A 23,781-nucleotide genomic window follows, 5' to 3' on the forward strand; every position below is an offset into this window, starting at 1 on the left:
GGGTTTTTTATTTTTTATGAATGATATTTTACATACTTTTATAGAACAACAAAAATATTGTATAAAATAATAAATGAATCTGTAAATTATAGTGACACTTTAATATGAAGAATATTTGTAAAAATGTAAAAACAATAACCACCAATACTATTTCACATTTATTGAACCAGTTTTTGATGTTTTCAGCAATATGTTCTTCCTAGATAGAATGTTTCTGAAGCTCTCTCATTAATTTTGAGCTAAGACAGTGCCTTCTCAGATTTATTACAAAACACTGTATGTTCAAGAAAGAAAGAGAAGACCGTTATTAATATTCTACTGAAAATCTTTCATGCTGGGCTTTATTTTACTTGTTTACAGTATGCTTGAGATAAAAAGCACAGGGAGAAGCAGAGCTTGGAACGAAGCAACACCTAGTCTCAGGAGGAAGTAGGACTGAACAGTACACATAAGAATACACATACACACACACACACACACACACACACACACACACACACACATGTACCTGCACATGCACATACACATAAGCACACATACTAGCACCTTCAGACACAAATACACAGAAGTACACATGCATACATGTGAGCACACGAATACATACATGCACACATAAGCACAAGCGCACCCACACTCACAAACACAAACACACGATACAGGCAGAACTTACTACATAAATAAAGAGGCTTTAGTAAAGCAGCTGTCAGTGAGTTTGAGGTGACTACTGTCTATGAAGTAGATGAAGAAAAGATAATAAAAGCTAGCCAAGATCCATATAGATCTTTGAAAAAGCTTCTTAAAAGCGACTAATGTAATTTTGAGTGAAAATGGCAATACCCTCTCTTAGGTGATGAACCCTTCCATGTTAGTCTTCCTGGAAGAGTCGGCTCCACTCCTGTGCGGTGTGGGTGAGGAGGAGGCAGGCTGAGCAGTCCTGCACCCTGAATTCAGAGTTCCTGCTGTTCATATCACTGGTCCTGTTACTTCACTTACCTGCCAGCTGTTGACCCCGACGTTCTAGGTTCCAGAAGGACTGGGAATCCACTGGAATGTCATCCACTGGAATTTAGATAGAATATGGTCAGAATGATTCTGAGCTGAAGATGAGAACCCAACCTCATGCTTTCCCTGTCTTCCAAATGTTGCCTTCTTCCTAGGGCCTTTCCTTTTCTGCTCATTTCTGTGGCTTTAACTGATTCATGTTGCCTAGACTTAATTCATACACATAATAAATACATATGGCTAGTTGTATCAAACTTCTTCTTGCATTGTGATGACAATTTGCCATCACTCTAGGACAGGAGACTTGGGCACCCACAGAAGTGTGTTATCCTTGTTTTGGGTAAAGTCTCTCTAAAGTTCGGAAACCAAATGAAATGAAATGGTGTGGCCTGCGCTTATTCTGAAACTCTTGTTACTTTGTGTATTAGCTAGATATCTTAATGTTGCAGTTGATAGCAGAATGCGGTAAATGCCCTTCTCACTGTGACATGTGCGTTCTGAAGACCTGAGACCTTTGTTCCTTCACATTTAGGTCCTGCAGAAGAGGGGAAGCTTTACTCTTCAGAGGCACTGACAAACACGTTAGCACATTTGGTTTTTGTGACTGGTTATTTCTGAAACAATCATTGCGCTGACAGAATACGATACTATGTTTAAGCCAGTCAGTTTCCTTCATGTGGACATAGATCTCATCAAAGTTACATGTGTTCTGGCCAGACAGTCCTTAAGGCGAAATGACAGGAGAAAGAACTGGTTTTTATCTTAGTGGTCTGCATCTTCAGAAGTTTTTCAAGCCTCACATCCTCAAGTATTTTTAAACCTACCTTGATGGAGGGCTATGGTTGACTCAGTGAAACTGTGCTGTAGCATCTAACAGGTTGGGCCAGTTTCCAAACACTTGGCAAGAAGTGTTCCAAGGGTAGGAAATTTACCATTTGGTGTTTCAGAACATGTACTATCCACTGTGGTTAATATAAAGCAGACCTTAGTGTGTTGGCACTGAGGACATCTCCTACATTTACCAACAGTAAAGCATCAAATGTTTATAAAAAAATCTCATGGATTTATTAGCAGAGGCCCATATTTAAAATAAAAAGAAAATGTGTGTTTTTCCACGTGAAGCCCTTCCTTACACAAAATGTGTTAAGAAGTAAAGCACAGACAGAAGAATGACACAAAACACAGGTTATTTGATAAGATATAAGGTAAACATCCTTTAATACCAACCTGGGCAAGAATTTGAACTTTGTCAGCACTTCACAGCCTTCCCAAGAGTCAGATCCCAACCATGAAATTTTCTGTAATGCCTCATTAGAGTAGGACTCTGTAAGCACACTGCTAAGCAGCAGCTCCCTGGAACTTTCTCGTCTTGTATGATTCCTTTGTTATATTACTTTTCGTTCTGTCTTCTTGTTTGGCTTACATATCTGCTGAGAATCTAGGCCATTGGGCTTTCAGAGTTTGCCACAGTCTATATATTGCTGACTGCATGCAGAGGGCACAGGATAAAAGGTTCCTTAGTCCTTCATGTTTGCTATACTTTGGCAGCTGGATTCAGAGATGAGAAAAAATTCAGGTTGGATTTCAAGACATTGCTTCGGTACTTGACAGGTACTTGACTGTAAAGAGGCCTCATGTTGCTTACCTTTTCTTTTACTTTTGTTGGAGCAGCTATTTGTTGCTTAATGCCTCTGTCTGTCAATGAATTTGATTTTGGTATGTGGCACTATTTTAATGACTTATTGTAAAGAGAGACTTTCTTCATCTACCATTTGAATACCTTGACACATCTCATTTCTGAAAGGGAAGGTATATAATTGATTCTCCCTGTTTATCAACCGGTTTCCAGTGGTGAATTCTCTTGAATATGACAAAATTATACCTTCAAAAGAAGCAGTGCTAGAAATATACCTTGTGCAGAGAGTATCTAAACTGGAGGTCTCCACTGGGTCCCTCCTTTGATAGCTTGTGATACTCCACAGAAGGAAGGGAGGAGAGAGTGTAGGAGTCGGAGGGGATGGAGGACACCGGGAGAACATGGCCCATTGAGTCAAGTAAGCATGGCTTACATGGACTCACAGGACCTGAAGCAGCAAGCACAGGGCATGTGTGAGTCTGCACCAGATCCTCTGTGCATGTCATGGATTTTAGCTTGCTGTTCTTACGCGACTCCTAACAGTGCAACTGGTGCTCCCCTAACTTTTCTCCCTGCTCTTGAGACTGTTTTCCTCTCATTGGGTTACCTAGCCCAGCATCAATATGAGGACTTTAACCTTGTCTTATTTTATCTGTTTGGCTGTTGTCTCTTGGAGGTCTGATCTTTTTGTGAAGAGAAAACAGGGAGAGTGAATCTGGTGGAAAGGAGGGGAAGGTAGTGGGGAGCTGGGAAGAATGAAGAAATGGGAAATTGGTTGGGATGTATTTTATAAGAGAAGAATAATTTTAAATAAAAACAGTGATTGTGAACTCTTCATTGATTTGATTTTATGAAAGTTATGATTTTCGTAAAATATATTTTCTCCTGCGTGGCCCCAAATGACTACTCCTGGAGTCTTCTTCTGTCACATACTGAGTGCATCTCTGCAAAACTCATGCTAAAGCATTATCCAGAAAGTGGCAGTGTTTGAAGATCTTGACCTTAAGGAGGTAATTAAGGTCATGGGCAGAGCCCTAATCCATCTGACTGCTGCCGCATGAGAAGAGGAACCGACATTCGAATACACATGATTAGTAGGCACAGGGAGATGACACCATCTGTTTGCCAGGGAGAGATCAGCTCTGTTGGCAGCTGGATCTTGGATTTCTTAAGAACTGTGAGACAAATCATTTTCATCCAGTCAGTCACAGGCTGTGGTATTTTGTTATGGTAGTTCTGTCACTAACATAGTTCTGGACTTCTATGCTAGCAGATGAATATGCTTCAGCAGCTATTATCTTATTTTTTTATGCCTCAAACCATTTCTTTATGTTCTAAAGATTTGTTTTAGTTTAGTTGTATGTGTGTGTTTGAGTGCACACAGAGGCACACATATCCATACTCGGGCAAAGCACATGGGAATGCAGAGGCCTATGGAGGCTTATACCCTCTGGAGCTGGAGTTATAGGAGATTGTAAACCCCTTGACACGGTGCTGGGAACCAAGGTCGGGTCCTCAATAAGCACAGTACGGACTCTTAACAGCTCCGCCATCTCTCTAGCCCCCAAGCTACTTCTTTAAGAAGCTGGATTTCCTCTTGAGAGAAATGTTACTTCACAGCCATGAGCTGGGCACTGGGGATGCCCTTCCTATACACTGAGTAATTACCTCTAGACCTTTCCCGGGACATTAGGAAATGCACTTCTTAAAAATAATTCTTGATGATTTTTATTCATACTTCAAATTAAAGATTACAGGGTTTTGTTTAATCTTGTTTTTTATTATGTTTGTATCTCTTCCACATGAAAATGTCACAGTTTCCACAAATATAGGCTAGAACTAAAGATAGAATCTGAATATTTAAAAAATGCCCACTTAAACCAGTAGTAACACTATCCGCTCAGAATAACATGAGATGTAGTTTTAAAGTCTTGTCTCCTGTAGGAATTGCACCCCTCTTTAATTTTGTTATCACTGAATTCAGATCCCTTCTTTCTTTTTGACTTTTCACAGTCTTTGTTTCTCTTCCTGTTTCCTCTTACAGCACTACCCATGAGTCATTGCCTCTGTGTTTCTTCCAGTTGAGTCTTCACACAGACATTGTTTCTTGTCTTCATTCTTCTCTGCTACTGTCCTCTTGATTGTGAGGTTTTCTAAGTCTAATATGTGCCATTCTTTTGTGCAGTATATCATGATCTTTTGGTGGGTTCTGCAACAATGTAGCTAAGTCTCTGATCTGATTCTGTGGAGGATCCCTTTCTGAAGTTTGCTCTTTGTGGGCATGCGGTTCTCTGTTTCGCCTTTTTAATTATAGTGAGTGTGTGTGAGATTTGACATCAACATGTTTTTTGTTGCTCCTTTTTGTTTGTTTGTTTGAACATTTGTTTCAAGACAGGCTCAAAACAGCTTTTCTTATTTTAAAGAACTCTTTTTCTGATGTTCTCATGTAAGAGTTTAGAATATGCCTGCTTGAACAGACATGATAGTAAAAATCTGTAAAAACAGAATTGTGAGACAGAAACAGGAGGATTTCTATTAGTTTGCGACCTTTCTGGAAGAGAATTTAGGCTATCCTGAACTCTGTGGTGAGACTATACCTCAAAAGTCAAAATAAGAAAATAAATAAATAAACAAACAAACAAATAAATAAATAAAGGAAGGAAGGAAGGAAGGAAGGAGGGAAGAAAGGAAGAGCAAGCAAGCTCAATGGTGTGGCTGTTTGTTTCCTGCGTGTCTTTAGTTGGTTTACTTTCTTGCCTTGATAATTAGGCTGTCCATCATCTTGACACTGTAATAGGACATTACCGTCTACAAAGTTCACCTTCTAGAACATTCTTTGCTATGCATACCCCATGTGGATAATGAGCTGCAAGTTGGAAGGTTGCCTAGCCGTCTTTCTGTTTCTCCTGGCTTACTTACATTCTGAGTCTAGTCCCAAAGCTTTTCTACCAAATGGGGTTTTGTTCTCATAAAGAGCCCAGCCAGCTCTGGCAGAGTTCGTTGGGCCAGGACGGCTCTGTTCATTCCTGTGTTCCCTGAAGGGGTTGTCACCCACATTCCTAAGTTGGTCTGCTGTGCTTTCTGGTATCAGTTTACAATTGTGGTGTTCTGTTCTTTATTCTATCGGCCACTTCCTCTGCTGTCTCCTCCCTCCTAGATTCTGATACTACAAAGATCTTTTGGATGTTAGTTTTTCCTTTCTTGTTGTTGTTTAAGCTTTAGAGATGTCGTATTATACAGTGTGTTATGAAGAGTTTTTTTTTATTTTTAAAGAAATTTTTTCTGGTTCTGTCTGGTTATATGTGAGGATATGGAAAAAGTGAAAAACTCACACAGTTGCCACCGCTGTCTTAGAAGAATGCCTCCCTGTGTTCCTGGTTTAACGTATTGGACAAGTACTTAAGCAGGCTGGCAGCTGCGTTTTCTGTTGGAAACAAATGGGAATTATGGATGAGAACCTAAAGAGGTCCTAGCCTCTTGGCTGACAATTCCTTCTGTGAAGTGCTTATTATTTTATTTTATTTTTAATTAAAAAAAATTTAATTTATTTATTTTTTATTAATTACAATTTATTCACTTTCTATCCCAGTGTGGCCCCTCCCTCGTCTCCTCCCAATTTCAACTTCCCTCTCTCTTTTCCTCCCATGCCCCTTCCCAGTCCACTGATAGAGGAAGACCTCCTCCCCTTCCATCTGACCCTAGTCTATCAGGTCTCATCAGGACTGGCTGAATTGTCTTCCTCTGTGGCCTGGTAAGGCTGCTCCACATTCAGAGGGTGGTGATCAAAGAGCAGGCCACTGATTTTATTTTTAATTTTGTTTTGTTGTTAGCCTTCCCTGCAGAGTTTGCACTTACTGTTCAGGAACAGGACACCTGCTCTGCAGCACGGGCTGTCTTGCTGTTTCAGAGTGTGCTGGGATTATGCCATGTTCCTTGAAGCCAGGCTTTGATATCTTAACAAGAAAGAAAGAAAGAAACATCCTGTTACCTGTAGTATATGCTTGTATTCTGATTTTGCTTTCTTTTGATGCTTGTTTTATTTACAATAGGAGAACTGCAGTGTGGGCTTTTTATTAACAAGTGTCTTATTGTGCCTTCTGTACTTATACTGTGAACAGGGACCATATGGTCATTCCCTGAAGATTTCATTTTCTTTTGAATATTGTCTGTCTTTGGACACACGTAAGAAGAAAGTGGAAAGTGAAGGTTCTTATGAAATCATCTCTCTCTGTGTGTCTGTACTGGTACCTTAATTTTTAAGTCAGTTAAGCATATCTTGTAGGTGATAATGATTAAAATGTATACAATTACAAATTAGCCTACCTTTGAATTGTGGTATCATAGTTCAGATTGGTTTGGAATTTAGTTTTGTGTTCCCATTATAAGATTTCAAGATTGTAAATGAAAGCTTCAGTCAATGCAGACCCTCGATAACAAGGGAATGCATATCCACTGAGAAATCAAATGCTCCTGTGCTGATTGTGAGTTCCTGTGTGTGGCAGATTCTCTTCTACATTTTAAAATAGCAGTGGGAACAATTTGTGGCATCTTTCTAATTGTAGTTTCCATCACTTAAAATTGGGCAAAGAGGCAAATGACTTCTCTACAACTATATTTTAGACTGTTTTATTTTGGATAAATCTTGTTTGATAGTTCCTAACCTTAAATTTATTATCTTGCAGCTTTCCAAACAGATGCTTCTTTTCTAAGTAGGGAAAGGAAATGGCCAGTTATGTTCATAAACCAACCAATTATAGGTTTAAGACTTGCTTTCCTCTTGGTAGAAGAATGGTGGCAATTATGATTTGGGAATCAGCTTGCCTGTTTACACACTTCAGCTCTACCATTTTGTAGTCTATTGGTGTGTGACACTGGATAATTGTGTGTTTTTTCTGTTCTTTCTTTCTTGCTCTGCGATAGTTTTTTGTTTTTTTTTTGTTTTTTTTTCCTATGTCTCTCAGGCTAACTTGGAGCATACTATGTAACTCAGGCTGACTTTGCATTTGGATTCTTCTGTCTTTACTTCCTGAGACAGGTGTGTGCTACTCTACCCAACAAATATAAAGGAATTATTTTTTTTTCCTGAGGGGTTAGAGTGAACCAGGGCATTGCATGTACCATGAAAACACTGTACTACGGAGCTATATCCTCAACTTCAAACAATGAAATTTGAAGTTTTTTTTAAAAAATGATTAAGTTGGCTTCATCCCAAGGATACATGGATGGTTCAACATATAAAAATTCATCAATGTAGTCCACCGTATAAAAAAAAAAACTCAAAGAAAAAACCACATGATCATATCATTAGATGCAGAAAAGCCTTTGAAAAAAATCGAACATCCCTTCATGATGAACGTCTAGGAGAGATCAGGGCCCATATCTAAACATAATAAAGGCTATATGCAGCAAGCCAATTGCCAACATCAAATTAAATGGAGAGAAACTCAAAGCAATTCTGCTAAAATCAGGGATAAGACAAGGCTGCCTACCCTCTCCATAGCTCTTCAATACAATACAAATCTGGAAGGAAGAAGTCAAAGTATCTTTGTTTGTAGATGATATGATAGTGTACATGAGTGATGTCAAAAAATCCACCAGAGAATTCCTACAGCTGATAAACATCATCGGCAGAGTGGCTGGATACAAGATTGATTACAAAAAAAAAAAAAAAATCAGTAGCCCTCTTGAAGCCTCTTCTAAACTCTATTTCTTTTATACATGAAATGTGACAGTAATGATATATATGTCATAAAGTTGATATTTAAGGATTAAATTATATAATACACAATATTATTGACTGCTTGTGATATACTGGGCATGTCATGGGTGACTGGGTTAATTTTCAAGATGAAAATGGGGCTTTTCAGTATTAGTGGGAAAACTAATTAGGTATCACATCAAAGAATATAAAATTTTAGACATAGTAACTATAGTGGAGAGATGTATGTCCCGTTACAGACATATGCTATAAGGACTTGAGCTGCCTGGGTGGTTGTGAGGTATCCCTTGGAAAGATGAAGCACAGACCTAAAGAACTGTATCTAAGAACGAGAATCCTAGACAGAAGGAGGAGGAACCTGGTGAAGTTGAGTAACTGAAAATGGCCAGACTCTGAAGGGAAGAGCACAGTGGTTGATGGTCCTGGAGATGTATTTGGGGAGGGAGAATCAGTGAAAGGTGGGGTCTTAGTCACTATACTGTTGCCATGAACAGACAGTACAATGAAGGCAGCTCTTATTAAAAGAAAAGGACACTTAATTGGGGGTTTGCTTGCAGTTTTAGAGGTTAGTCTTCTATCATCAAGGTAGGAGCACGGTGGCATGTCGATGGGTGCTGGCGTAGTAGAGGAGAGTTCCGTCATGATCCATCAGCAGAGAGGGATGGAGGCTGGGAGAGAAAGAGACGGGGGAGAGAGAAAGAGATCCCCCAACAAGGCCACACCCTCTAATCCTTTTAATTCTTTCAAATAATGCCATTACCAAGTGACCAAGCATTCGAATATATGAGCCCATAGGGGCCATTATTCAAACCACTGCAGGTGACCTGTTGCTCGGGCCATCTTTCTAGGCCATGAATGGGAATGTGAGCTAGAAGACAGTGTTGCATTCTGGAGTTATATTTGCAACAATCTACCATTGTATCCTTCCTAGTTATTCTTAGTAAATAGGTTTATATGCTTCAATATTTGTTGTTTCTTTTTCCTATTCATTATTGTGCTTTTCTGAATGCTAATCCCCTGACTCTTCCAGAGAAAATGGCTTTGTCTTCTTTCAATCAATTTTACTATTGGAAATAGAATTTGCTTTTGTATAACGTTAAGTAAGATAAATGAAAGAATGCCTACTTATAACCTACTGTGATGTTTATAAATATTTGATGCTTCTTAGCTTTGTAAAATACTAAAAATATTGTCATTTATTGTTTAACTTCAGCAAACTAAAGCCAATATTGTTAGAGTTGTTGCTTTGTCAGGTTGGCAGAAAGAATAGAGTGACTTGACATGTTTTGACTTTTTTGAGACCAAATTTAGTAAAGAGCCTTCAGACTATTTCTGTGAATGGGGAGGAAGAGCTGTTACATTGGCACAGTGCACATGTATGCATGAGCATATTTTATTTTATTTATTTTTGCTTTTTTAAAATTAATTACACTTTATTCGCTTTGTATCCCCCCATCCTGATCCCACCCTCCCATCCTCTTCTTCACGCATGCCCCTCCCCAAGTCCACTGATAGGGGAGGTCCTCCTCTCTTTTCTTCTGATCTTAGTGTATCAGTTTTCATCAGAAGTGGCTGCATTGTCATCTTCTGTGGCCCGGTAAGGCTGTTCCCCCCTCAGGGAGAGGTGATCAAAGATCAGGCCAATCAGATTATTTGTTTCATCAATAACTTTAATAAATACAGAGCTAACACTCACCAATAACTTTCATAAATATAGAGCTAACGTGGGAGTGCTGAAGCACCATGGGTTAAAAAGAAAAACAAAACAAAACTATTTTTAGGCAATTCAAACTTGTAGTGAGAATTGCAAAAAATCCAGGTAGCCTAAATTATCAACACTTTGCACAAATATTTAGTGCAAAGGGGAACACCTTCATGTAACTGCATGGTGTGAGTTTCTGGGCATCTCAAGGATACTGGACGTTATCTGATAATAATGGATGATAGGTAATTTTCTTATAGCAAGTACACCTGAGAATCAATTTCTCACACTGTTCGAAAACCTCAGACATGCAGGCTTGGTCATAACGTTTGTCATGTAACCTTCCGTGTATCTTAAATGGCCTGATAGTCACTGTGGAAAACACCATTTGTCTTTCAGGGCCTGATCTTCAGGTTTGTACATCCAAAAACCCAACATGCTGCAACAGGAAGATGGAGGAGAGGTACCAGATTGCAGCTCGGCAAGATTTGCAGCAGGTGCTTCAGACATCCAGCTCAACATTAAAGTTGCTAATATCTCGGAATGCAGCTGCTTTTCAAGGTAAATGTATTTGAGTTCTGACGTTAATGACCAGCGCTCCTATGCCATTTTCTTGTGAAAGCAATATTGGTAAACTTGGCTAGGCTTATTTCTTTTTAATTAGGTATCATTTTGGTATAAAATGAAGTTTGTTTTTCTAGCCATTATAAATTATGCATGGCGCTTTCCTGAGTGAATATTGAGGATGAACAGGAGAAAGTGTTGTGTTACTGAAATAATTCACTGAATGTAAAACTTTATAGAGTTCTTCCAATTTCCCACGATTCTCACCCATCATTCTGCCACAGTGGAAACGCACATTTACTAGATCTCTTGGGGAGAAAAAGGTAACATAAATTCTCATTGATATTTACCCGGATAACCATAAAGTTATTTTTAAAGATATGAATATGTATCTTGAGTTTTGTCCTGGGAACCTTATGTGTTTTGTGTAAGAACAAAGGTTTTATATTTTAAGTGCATCCAAGAGTGGTAAATAGTAAAATAGGACATATTAATTGATATGTAAGGGCCAACTAACTTCAGAATTCTTCTCTAACTCAAACAGCAGGTTGACAAATGTAATTAATGAGTTATGAAATTATTAGGCACACTGAAGGATAGATGGTGTTTATCTTATTTCAGTTTTTTTTCTGTAAAATTCCTTATTATCATAATAAAACAGCTTAATTTGTTTTTTCTTTTTTTTAAATATTTTTTTAATTTTTTATTATTAATTACACTTTATTCACCTTGTATCTCCCCATAAGCCCCTCCCTCCTCCCCTCTTGATCCCACCCTCCCTCCCCCTTCTTCACGAATGCCCCTCCCCAAGTCCACTGATAGGAGAGGTCCTCTTCTCCTTCCTACTGATCTTAGTCTATCAGATCTCATCAGGAGTGGCTACATTGTCATCTTCTGTGGCCTAGTAAGGCTGCTCCCCCCTCAGGGGGAGGTGATCAAAGAGCAGGCCAATCAGATTATGTCAGAGGTAGTCCCTCTTCCCATTACTATGTAAGCCACTTGGACACTAAACTGTCATTTGCTACATCTGTGCATGGGTTCTAGGTTATCTCCATGAATAGTCCTTGGTTGGAGTATAGCTGTTGTCCTAATGATTAAAATGAAAAGAAAATTTACTTACATAGCTTTTAAAACCAGTTTACAGCTTCTGCATGGGATATAGGTTCTGTTAGTCTTCCTGTATATAAGTATGTTAATGTTAGTATATGCAAATAGTTTGCATTGTTTATTTGCATAACTAAATCACAAAGCTGATTTTAAAATTATACTTCTTGAATAAAAATAAGTGCAGTAAATAAGAATAAAATTCAACTTGAGTTGAGTTCAACTGATTTTTTTTTCGTTCAGAAATTTTGACATGTCCGATTTTAAGATTTTGGCTTAACTATGTTTCTCAGAAGCTTTAGAATATGGCTTTATTTCTGTTTTGGAATTTACTTAGGAGACATTGTGGGGAGAAATTCATTATCATGCAGTTGAAACAAAGATTTGTGATTTGAACTGGCAAAACTGGAAGTGGAAGTGATATGATTATTTCTCATGATAATGAGAGCATTGTGAAATAGAAAACATGTTTTTGAAGTGAGTGGGCAGGAAGTAGAAAAGGCCAGGTGAAACAGGGAGTTTCTTGCTGCCTGTCATTTGCTTGAGAAGGGAAGGCCAAAGTTGGGAAGAAATCTTAAAACGTGTTTGAGACCGTCAATGAAAAGTTTTGCATAGGGAGTATTACATACGAATTCCCATCTTTTAACCTTAAAGTCCATCTGTTCAGAAGAGGTGGCCGGAGACATTCATGATAAATCAGCCTACTCTTAGTGGCATTAACTGCAGACCAGGGCACAGTGGCATCAGTTTCTGTCACTTAGTCATGTAATACTTTTTTCCTTCAAAGGTAATTTAACAGCTTTTCATTAATAACACATTTCTAAATAAATCAAGAAACATTGAGAGACTGTGGGACCTTGAATGCACCGACCATTAGGATGTGTTGGACTACTGAAGAGCTTTGAAGAAATTGCTAATGGTTAGATGATGACCACCTCAGTAGCCAAAAGTGTGTTAAGTCTGGCATCATCACTTCCTGCCCAGCGTCACTCAGTGCTCTATGTCTTTTGTTATTTTCTGTCTAGTGAGTTTCATGTACTGTTATTAACAAGATGAACTTGGGTTTTAAGATCACTTATAAAAGTAACAGTTTAAATGTATTATGGAAATGATTTGCTCTAATCAACTATCATCAGCTCCATTGTCAGGCTTCACTGCAGAAGACAGTATAGATTTAGAAGAAATTTGCCCATAAGCTTTTTTTTTTTTTTTTTTTTTTAAATTGGAAGGAAAATTTTCAAGAATACCATCTCTTAATTAAATGCACAGAAGAGTTAACTTAGGATGTAATTTCATAAATAAACCTTAAATATGTATGTCCAAACAATAGAAATTTACCCAAACAATACAAACAATACCTTTGCTGATCATAACTGCCAATAAGCTATTGAAAAATTTAAATCTTCATTTAAAGCAATTCAATAAATTGTTAGGAAGCAATTTCCTTGACAGAAATTTAAAAGATCAGCTCATGTGTCCTGAATGTTGATTTGCTAATTTTAAATTTTCTTTTTTTTATGTTTAAGTTCTTCATTGTATTTTTATGTTTTCCTTTTATTGAAAATAGCATTTTTCTCACGTAGTATATCTTTATTATGATTTTCTTTCCCTCTACTCTACCCAGTTCTTTCCCTGATTTGCTTTTCATCAAGATCTACCTCTTTTTCTGTCTCTCAACAGAAAACACACAGAGGAAGACAATGCAGCCAGTCCTGATGAAACTGATAGGCTAGGGTCAGATGGAAGGGGGAGGAGGACCTCCCCTATCAGTGGATTGTAGAAGGGGAAAGGAAGAAGAGGGAAGGAGGAAGGGTGGGATTAGAAGGGAATGAGGGAGGAGGCTACAGCTGGGATACAAAATGAATAAATTATAATTGATAAAAAATAAATTAATAAATAAGATTAAAAAAAAGTAGTTTGTTTCCCCAGTGAGACTCTTTAAGAGAAACTGAATTTGCATTTGTAAGTGATTATCAATTGGGGATTGCTTCTGGATTAAGAACGGGGGCGGGGGGCATGAGTCCACTCCTTTTAGCTGTATGACACCATCTGTGCAGACCAGGGCAGGCCCTGTGCCTGCTGTCTCAGTCTCTGAGAGTCACATGTATGTAGATCATGTTGAACTACAGGACCTTTTTCTCCTGGTGTCCTTTCTCCTCTTTGGCTCTTACGTTCTTTCTGCCTCCTCTTCTGAATGGTTCCCTGAGCTCTAAAGGGAGGAATTTAGTGGAGACACACCATTTAGGACTGAGTGTTTCATGGTCTCTCTCGCTGCATATTTTCTTGGTGTGGGCCTTGTGTTCTGTTCCCATCTACCGAAGGAGGAAGCTTCTCTGTGATGGCTGAGCAAGCCTTGTATCTCAAGTATGTAGCATCTGTAGCAACAGGATCTTACCTTCAAGTTTCAGAAGAAAACTGAGGGCAATAACAATAATTCACATTTCTTTGGGAAATTCTTTTATGACCAACAACATGAGGCAGGTTTTTCATCCCTGGCACTAGGAATTCATGGCTCTTTTGGGAAGCACCATCATTTTATGTGCCATAACTACATATATGGATGTGCACACATATATATCTTTTTCTTGTCCTCCCTCCCTTCACCCCTCCCTGTCATCCTTTTTCCCTTTCCTTCTCCTTCCTTCCTTCCTTTGTTCCTTCCTTCTTCCTTTTTGAAACAGGTTTTATTTTTACAGTGGCAATCTGGTGGGCCTGACAGTCACTGTCACTGTCACTATGTAGTCAAGCTGGTCTCAAACTCCCAGAGATCCTTTTGCCTCTTTCTCCTGAGTTCTGGATTTAAAGGCATGAACCACCATTCTGGTAATATATATATATATATGTGTGTGTGTGTGTGTATTATGTGTTTGCATATAAAATACATATATATATAAACACTTATAAAGTAATATGTTTCTCTATGGCTTTTAAAAACATTCTTATTATCTCTCTCTCTTCTCTGTCCCTCCCTGTATTGCCCTTTCTCCCTGATTAGAGCTTCCCCATCCCCCAGCATCCTCTTCCTGGCAACTGCTTCCTACTTCTGTCTTCTCTGGATAACCGGCTACCTCCCATGCTCCTTTACACTCTCCCGGCTTCGTGGACATTTCAGGTTGTAAACTCAAATCTGCACATTGAAGCCAGGATCCATAATGAGAGAAAACATGCAGTTTTTATCTTTTGGATCTGGGTTACCTCACCCAGTATGATATTTTCACGTTCCATCTGTTTAACTGAACATTTCATTATCTCATTTTTTGGGGGTAGCTGGATAGAATGCCATTGTATAAATATATCATATTTTAATTTTCCATGCATTAGTTGAAGGATGTTTAGTTTGTTTTAAGTTCCTAGATATTGTGAATAGAACAGCAGTAGCTGAACAAGTTGTCTGTGGAGTATGATGTTGAGTCCTTTGGGCCTATGCCAAGGAATGGTATCTCTGGGTCATCTAGTGGACCTGCTCTAGCTTTTCGAGAATTCTCGGCCCTGCTGTTTGCAGTGGCTGCACCAGCTTACAACCTCACCAATGGCAAACAAGGGTTCCCTTTTCCCCACGCCCGTTTGTTGTCAGTTGTTTTCTCGAGCTTGTCATTCCGACTGGGCTAAGGTGCTATCGCAAAGTAACTTTAATTTTCATTTTCCTAATTGTTAAAGGTGCTGAACACTTTTAAAGATATAGCTTAGCTGTTTTTAGTTTTTCTTTTGAGAAGGCACTTGCCACATATCTACCCAATTTGTAAATTGTACCATGTTTTATTGCTAGTTTGCCTTTTAAGTTCTTTGTTTATTCTGGCTATTAACTCTCTCTCAAAGTCTCTTTTTGCATAGGTTGATAGATATAGGTCTAATTTCATTCTTCGACTTGTGGAACTCCACTTTCCCCAGTACCATTTCTTGAAGATGCTGTCTCTGTCAAATATCAGACAGTAGTAAGTACATACATTCATGTTTCAGATTTTGTTGTGTTGTGATTTCATTTTTCTTTAGTTTCAGGAATATTTTAGTTTCTTCCTTGACCCATTCATTGCTCAGTAATGTGTTCTTTAATCTTCATGAGTTGTGCCATTACTAGAGATTCTCTGGCTGTTGATTTTATACTTTATTGCCTTGTGGTCAGAAAGGATGCAGAGTGATTTAATTTTTTCTGTATTGTTGAGTGCTGTGGCCCAGGACGTGCTGCATTCTGAAAGCTCTTCCATGGCCGACTGAGTACAATCTGTCTCCTTCATTGTTTACACAAATAATCAGTAGATATCTGTTAAGTCCATTTGATATAGAATTTCATTTCATTATATACTTTCATGTTTATTTTTGTCCAGATAATCTGTCTATTGGAGAAAGTGGAGCATTGAAATCAATTGCTAAGTTGGGGTTAGTATGTGTCTTGAAGTCCAGTAGTATACTTTTTATTAATTTGGGTATGTGAGATGTTGATGTATGTAGTTGTAAGACTGTAATGTCATCTTAGTTAATTGTCCCTTAGATCATATAAAGTGTCCTTATTTATCTCTTCTGATTGAAGTCTGTCTTGTCAGATATTAGAATGGTGACATCTGGTCCCATTTGCTTGGATTTTTTTTTTTTAATCATTTTACTGTAAGTTGGTGTGTATATTGAAGGCAACATTTTAAAAAGTATTTTTGTCAATAAAATAATGAATTAAATTATTATAATCAGCAAAATAGACTCTTTAAAAAATTTTAAATTTAGTTATTTTATGTCTACGGGTATTTTACCTGTATGTATGCCTACATAGCATGTGTGTGCTTGGTGCCGGTGGAAGCCAGAAGAGGGTGTTGGATTCTACTTTTAGAATTACTTGGTTAATTGATTTTACATTCTGATCACAGTTTCCCCTCCCTCCTTTTCTCTCAGTCCTCCCCCCTTCACCTTCCCTCCCGCCCATGCAGTCTTCCACCCTTTCTTTTCAGAAGAGGGGACGCCTTCCTTGGAAATCAACCAGACTTGGCATATTAAGCTGTGGTAAGACTAGCCACATCTTATCTGATTAAGGCTATGAGGGAGCCCAGTAGGGGAAAAGGATTCCCAAGTCAAGCAACGGAGTCAGAGACAGCTCCGAGTCCCATATGAAGACCAGTCCACACAACTGTTACATATGTGCAGATGGCCTAGGTTAGGCCCATGCATGCTCTCTGGCTGGTGGTTTCATCTCTGTGAGCCACTATGGGCCAAAGTTGGTTGATTCTGTAGGTGTTCTTGTGGAGTCCTTGACCTCTTTGGATTTTATAATCTTCCTTCCCCCTCTTCCTCAGGATTCCCCAAGTTCTGCCTAATGTTTGGCTGTGGATCTCTGTATCTGTTTCCATCAGTTGCTAGGTGAAGCCTCTGTGATGACAGTTATGCTAGGCTCCTGTCTGAGAGTATAGCAGAATGTCATCAATGTGTTAGGGGTGAGCTCCCTCTCATGGCATGAGTCTGAAGCTGGGCCAGCCATTGGTTGTCCATTCCCTCAATTTCTGCTTCATCCCTGCACATTTTATAGGTCAAATATTTTGAGGCTGGGTTGGTATTCCAATCCCTCCACAGGAAGTCTTGCCTGGTTATAGGAGATATACAGTTCCAGCTCCATATACTCCACTGCAAGGAGTCTTAGCTACAGTCACCCTCATAGATTCCTAAGACTTTTTTATGGTCTAGGAAATGAAGAAGTTAAGTATCGCTATTCACACACAATATGATAAGTGAACCCCAAAATTCTACCAGGGAACTTGTATAGCTGATAAACACATTTAGGAAAGTGGCTGGATAAAAAATTAACTGAAAAAAAAAAGCAAAACTCAGTTGCCTTCCTGTATGCCAACGATAAATGGGCTGAGAGAGAATCAGGGAAACAACACCCTTGGTATAACTCTAACCAAGCGAGAGAAAGCCCTGTATGACAAGATCTTCAAGTCTTTGCAGATAAAAATTGAAGATATCAGAAGATGGGAATGATCTCCCATGCTCATGGATCAGTAGGAATAACAATAAAAATGGCCATCTTACCAAAGCAACCTACAGATTCAATGCAATTCTCATCAAAATTCCAACACCTTCTTTACAGACTTGGATTTTGTTTCTTAATCTGGTCAGCTAAGCTGTGTCTTTTGAGTAAGGAATTGAGGGCATTAGTATTTTAAGGCATTATTGAAAGGTGTGTGTTGATTACTGTCATCTGCTGTTTGTATTCTTATCCTATTTTGTGTTTCAGGATTTGCAGCTTCATTTGTTTTCTATCTGTAGCCCCTTGGCTATGTTTATTCCTTTCCTTTATTCCTCTCCTCAGTCCAAGGTGTTGTCTCCAGTGTTCTCTGTAGTATTTGTTTTATGATCATGAATTATTTTAGTCTGTTTATATTGGGGAAGTTTTTCTTTTCCTTCAACTGTGACTGATAGTTTCCCAGAATAATGTTGTTTGATTTAGTATCTGTGGCACCTCAGAATTTGGAGTACATTGCTCCAGGCTGTTTTGGCCTTTAAAGTTTCCATTGACTATTTGGCCTTTAAAGCTACTATTCTGATGTGTTCTCCTTTACATATGATGTGATCTTTCTCTTGCTTCCTTCAAAACTGTCTCTTAGTTCTGTGTATTTAGCACTGCAACTAAAATATCGCAGGGGGAGTTTCCTTTCTGGCCCTGTCTGTTTGGTGTTATGTTTGCTTCTTGTGTATGAATAGCTATGTTTTCACTCAGTTTCGGGAAGTTTCTTGATAACCTTGTTGAAGGTCTAGTCTAATCCAGTGGCCTGGGCTGCTGCTGCTGCTGCTGCTGCTGCTGCTGCTGCTGCTTCCTCCTCCTCTTCTTCTTTTCCTATAATTCATAAATTTCATTTTTTCATGGTATCATAAAATTCCTGCATATTTCTTTAGTGTGTTTTCCCCATATCTTAAATATTCTTTGTTTAAGGTGTCTAGTTCCTCTGCTTTATCTCTGAGTCTTGATCTTCTATCTTCTACTTGATCCATTCTATTGGTAAAGCTTTTCCCTGAATTTTCTAATGGAATTAGTTTTTAAAGTTCATGTTTATTTCAACATGGCTTTTCTCAGCATTTCTATCTCTTTACTGAATTCAGTTTTTATATTCTGGATTTCCTTTGTCATTTCATTAGGTACACACTTGTACTTTCTGGGACTTAACCCAGGAGTTTTCTCCTATCCTCTTCAGGTTCACTGAGACATTTATTTATGTCTTCTATAAACATGCTGGATTCTTTGATCACATTTATGATTATTCTTCTAAATCTTGTGTCCTAGAGTTTATTTATTTATTCTCCAGTTCCCACTGGAGAACATTTCTATAGGTCTGATGCTAAAAGAATCATGGGTTTATCCTGCATACAATTTGCATTGCTGTTGGAATCTTCTACTTGGGTGTACCATATGTACCATATGTAGGCTACTAGGCTAGAGTCACCTTTAGTCAACTCTACTTTTTCGAAATAAAGAATTTGCTGAAGTTCATCTTAACTGTGTTTTCTCATAATAATAAACCAAATTAACAACAACAACAACAACAAATGTTGCTGCGAGGGTTTTGTGAGATGGCTTGGGCTGTCACCGTTTTTCGAGGCTGTCACGCTTAGAGCATTTTGTAGCCTAAGGGGAACAAGCTGATGTTCTCATGTCTGCTATGCATAGCGAATCAGGGCTGTCTGCAGAGAGGCACACTGCCCTTGTCCCTGTGCAGTCACTATGCCTCATTTGCACAGGAGGCGTACTGCTCATGAATAAAGCAGGCCAGTCCTGGGTGATCGAGAGTGCTTGTCCCTTTGGCTTTTAATGATGACTGTGATTGCCTACCTTAACCGTCTTTTGGAAATTGTTCAAGTAAGTGTTTTATTTATGTACGCACTGAAGTAGGGTAGTACTCACACAGCAGTGGGGAAATGGACAAAATAGACTGTGTACCGCAAAAGCAACTCACACCTCTTACACTTGTCACCTCCACAGCCCCTGCCCCAGCATAGCTATGGCATTTACTTTTACAACCTAAAACTATCAGAAATTTCACTATCATTTTTTAGAAATGAAACGCAGTGATATTTGCACTAAAGGACACACTAGAATTTGTGTTCCATATAAACATTGGCGTGATAAGACAAATGGAATCTTTCCTGCATGATGCCCTATTCCCCATTTTCTTCACCTTCAAATGCATTTAAATATTTCTAATAAAACCAAGGTTTATTTATCTGCTTAATACTTGTATGTACGGTGGAAAGTTTCCAATGTCACATATGACATTGAAAGTTAACATTATTGTATAATCTGAGTGGTTAGTGAAATTTAAAACAGTCACATTTTGTTTATGATTTCATTTTCTTGCCTTATTAAAATTTTATCCCTTAATTTTGAATCCTTGAAAGATTGACAGGCCTGTCTTTTTTATTTGATAATTTAAGATCAGGAATTAATAAAACTGCATTCTTGTTTTTTTTTTTTTTTTTCTAAAATATTGGGAGTATGTTCAAAATTAAGCATCCTACTTTTAAAAATACATTCATTTGTTTTTATTTTATGTGTATGGGTGGTTTTTCTGGTATGTGTTTTTATATATAGACTTATGTTGGATATTTGCATGGTCTGGATGGGGCTTCAGATCCTCAGAAATTGGAGTAATAGCTAGTTGTGAGTTTCCGTGTGGCTGCTGAGAATTAAACTTGCGTCTTCTGGAAAAGCCCCATTGCTCTCAATTGCTGAGGTATATATCCAGCCCAAATATCATGTTTCAAAAAGCAGGTGAAATGAAAATGAGAGTGGCAGTGAAGAGAAATAATTGGGAAGAATATTTGAGTAATGATGTAACTTAATATTTTTTCTTGAGCCAGAAATGGTGGTGCATGTCTTTAATCCCAGCAATCAGGGAGGCAGAGGCAGGTGATTCTCTGTGAGTTCAAGGCCAGCTTGGCCTATAAAATGAGTCCATGACAGCCAAGGCTACACAGAGAAACCTTGTCTCAAAAAAAAAAAAATCTTTTCTTTGTAGGAACTTCTTTCACATAAACAATGAAATGCTGTATCTACTCTAATTTCCCTTTTCAAGTCCTCCATATCCTTTCATCATGCCCTTCTCCCCCCTCCCCACCATGTCTAGGTTGTGAGCTGGCCATCCACTGGAGCATGGGACCCTATTTGTTTCCATATTCTGGAGGGTAGGGTGGGTAAATGGAAGGGCTTGGAGAAAGAAAGGGAAAGGGAGAAATATTGAAATTATTATCTCAAAAAAAATAATGAAGTAAAAAAAAATTCTCTTTTCTTCACAGGCGGCAGCTCTTGAGTAAGTAGTGTGGCCTCATCCCTCTGTGCCTTGGATTTGACCAGCTTGATCTGGTGCAGGTTTTATGCAGGCAATCAAGATAGCTGTGGGTTCATGATTGTGATAGTCATATGTTATCTAGAAGACAGCATTTCACAACAATCCTCCTTATTCTCCGGATAGTAATTTTTTTCATCTCTTTTCTGGAATGTTTTCTGAGCTTCGGTGGCTTTCCAGAAATGTCCTATTTAGGGTTGAGCACTGGGTCTCTTATTCTCAGCACTTTGACCCCCTACATCTCTCTCTCCATCAACGGCTGTCCATTGTACAAAGAAGCTTCTCTGACCAAGCTTGAGAGTAGCCCACGTCTATTCTATATGTACAAACATAAACATTTAGAAGGTAAAAATAACAAGAGTAGGTTCTCCCCTAGGGACTCCGACTTCTCTAGCTAGGAGTTATTGACCAGTTTTCTAATTCTAGGCATGAAAGTCCCTCATGTGGCCAATGAGAAGCCAGTTGTTTACCTCATGAATGTCCGGCCGCTCTTGTGGAACAGGCCTCAGCTCCAGCCAGGAAGCAGTAGATGATCACCCCACCCTGCCCCTGCCATCCTGCTCCTGCCACGCTTACTCCAGTAGGCTCCTCTTGCTACCTTCAAGGCCCTGTGCTGGGCAAGATGCCTGTAAACCACCTTCCCCTGCAGGACTAACGCGAGCCAGCAGGGGGAGTGTCCTAGTCAGCTTGAGACTGACACCTTTCTGTCCTGCACCTTCCCCTGCCTGGAAAATTTGTTATCTTATATGGCAACCATCAATGCAATTGTTTTCATCCAGCTGTCCTTTATTTCCAAAAAGTTAAAAATTGTTTAAACAAGTATGTGTCGGGATGCTGCTACTAGTTTTGGAAAATAGGTTAGTCTTCTATATTCTAGGTAAAAAGTTACACAATTTTAAATTACTTTTCAGCTGCAAATAATCTTTGTTGTTTTGCACAAAAATCATCAATAATGTTTATAATTTTGATATCATGTTTACACTGAAAACTCTTTTGTAAACTCCAAAAAGTAAAATTTTGGAACTTCGGAGGTCTGTAATTAACATGCTCATTGTGCATCATAATGTCCTGAGTCTGATTCCCAGGAGAGCTATGTTAAAAGCTGGTTGTGTCCCATTGGTTATCCAATACCAAACTGTCAGTCCCCAAAACATATCCAGAAGTTACATTATATAGACTGAACAGGGTTTATTTAGGAATATATATATTCATGCAATAACAATTTATTAAAAATACCATAGATGCGAAAGACAGCAAGAAGGAGTTGTGCGGGAAGGTTTGAAGGGAGAAGTGTTATAATTATATTACAATCTCAAATAAAATGTAAAAAAGAAAAAATTCTGGTTGTCAGACCAGCTTCCTGGACCGGGTGGTGGAGGCAGGAGGATCGCCATGCCTCTGGGCGGGTGTGGAGGTCAGGAGACAAGCTGCAGGAGCTCTGCCATCTGGATTGTGGTGCTTGGACTCAGGCGGAGGCTTGGCAGTCGGCACCACTCCTTCTGAGCCGCTTTGCCAGCCTTCAGTTGGGTTGGTAGAATGTGCACACGGAACAGCTTAGTAGATATTCGTCAGACTTCCTCTCTGGGCAGCACAGCCAGGTCACCCTCTCACCCATCGTGTCATGTGGGTGCCTTGTCACTTGTCGCTTCCCTCCCACAGAGTACGGGGTCATGACTTTAGAAGGAAAGTGTGATAAACACAAGGAGATGCTTTGATCGGAATCTGTGGGGCTCCCTGGTGATTAAAAATAAAGTGTGTTTCTTTTTATCTTTTTGTTCTCTGGGCTCTTTGTTTTGAGAACCATAAGCCTTTTTGAATGTATCATGTATACATATCTACACACCTAGATAATATGTACAGATATCACCTTAGTTTTCCAAATTTGAGAGTTCTCATGAAAACAGTTGAAACTCTGCTTTCTGGAAGGCTCTGTGTGCCGCACACCCTGAGGATGGCAGCCGTGTGCTTACCCTTGCCACTGTCCCTGACTTCCATTTGTTGACTCCTATTTCTTCCCTGTCAAATTAATTCAGCATAACATATTTTCTCAAGTTCCAGCCCCACAGATAAATACATAAGCAAACTGAGACCTTCCTATGCTGTGTGCCTGTGTAAATCAGCTGTCAGCGATGGACGGAGACGGCAGCTTTCAGACCACAGCGTCACACTGAGCACCAGCTGCTTGTCTGTGTGTCTTTTCCAGCCCCACAGGGCAGACCCTCAGAGTCCAGGCCTTCTGTGATGGAAAAGTCTCACCTTCACACTAGATAGCGAGACAGTGCATGTTCCAGTTTCCAGCACTTGCTATATGAACACAGAAATATTAAATGTCTCCATGTGGCTCGCAGAATCAATGTGAACTAAGTACTTTTTGATTACTATCATGCCTATTAGATATTTTGGGATGAGTAAATGTACAGTTCATCTCTACTTTATAAATATTAGGTTTTGTGATAGTTCAACGACAAGAAATGAATAGTTCGTCTCTGCTTTTAAAGCATAGCTTATCTGACTCTCGCCTATTAGGTTCATAAGGATTGGCTCCATCATCTTTCTCTGTGGCCTGGCAAGGCTTCCTACCCCTACTCCCAGGGGAAGGTGAGGAGATAGCCTGCCACTGAGTTCATGCTGGAGAACCCACTTGGATACTGAGTCTATGTGTTACATATGAGAAGGAGGTCTAGGTCCTCTCCATTTATGGTCCTTGGTTTGAGTATTGGTTTTTTCAGGAACCCTG

At 39.1% G+C, this 23,781-nt stretch overlaps 1 protein-coding gene across 2 annotated transcripts in view; it reads left to right on the forward strand.

Moving 5' to 3' along the window:
• The window catches only part of Gpc5 (glypican 5), an 859,871-nt gene that overhangs the window by 23,031 nt on the left and 813,059 nt on the right, over positions 1–23,781 (forward strand). For both annotated transcript variants that reach the window (XM_055609899.1, XM_055609901.1), the window contains exon 2: positions 10,459–10,620. In XM_055609899.1, the coding sequence (XP_055465874.1) occupies positions 10,459–10,620 (162 nt within the window). The remainder of the gene's footprint in view (positions 1–10,458; positions 10,621–23,781) is intronic.

The sequence above is a fragment of the Psammomys obesus genome, unplaced genomic scaffold (genome assembly GCF_907164565.1).
Source record: "Psammomys obesus unplaced genomic scaffold, mPsaObe1.curated_primary_1811, whole genome shotgun sequence".
Taxonomy (NCBI): Eukaryota; Metazoa; Chordata; class Mammalia; order Rodentia; family Muridae; genus Psammomys; species Psammomys obesus.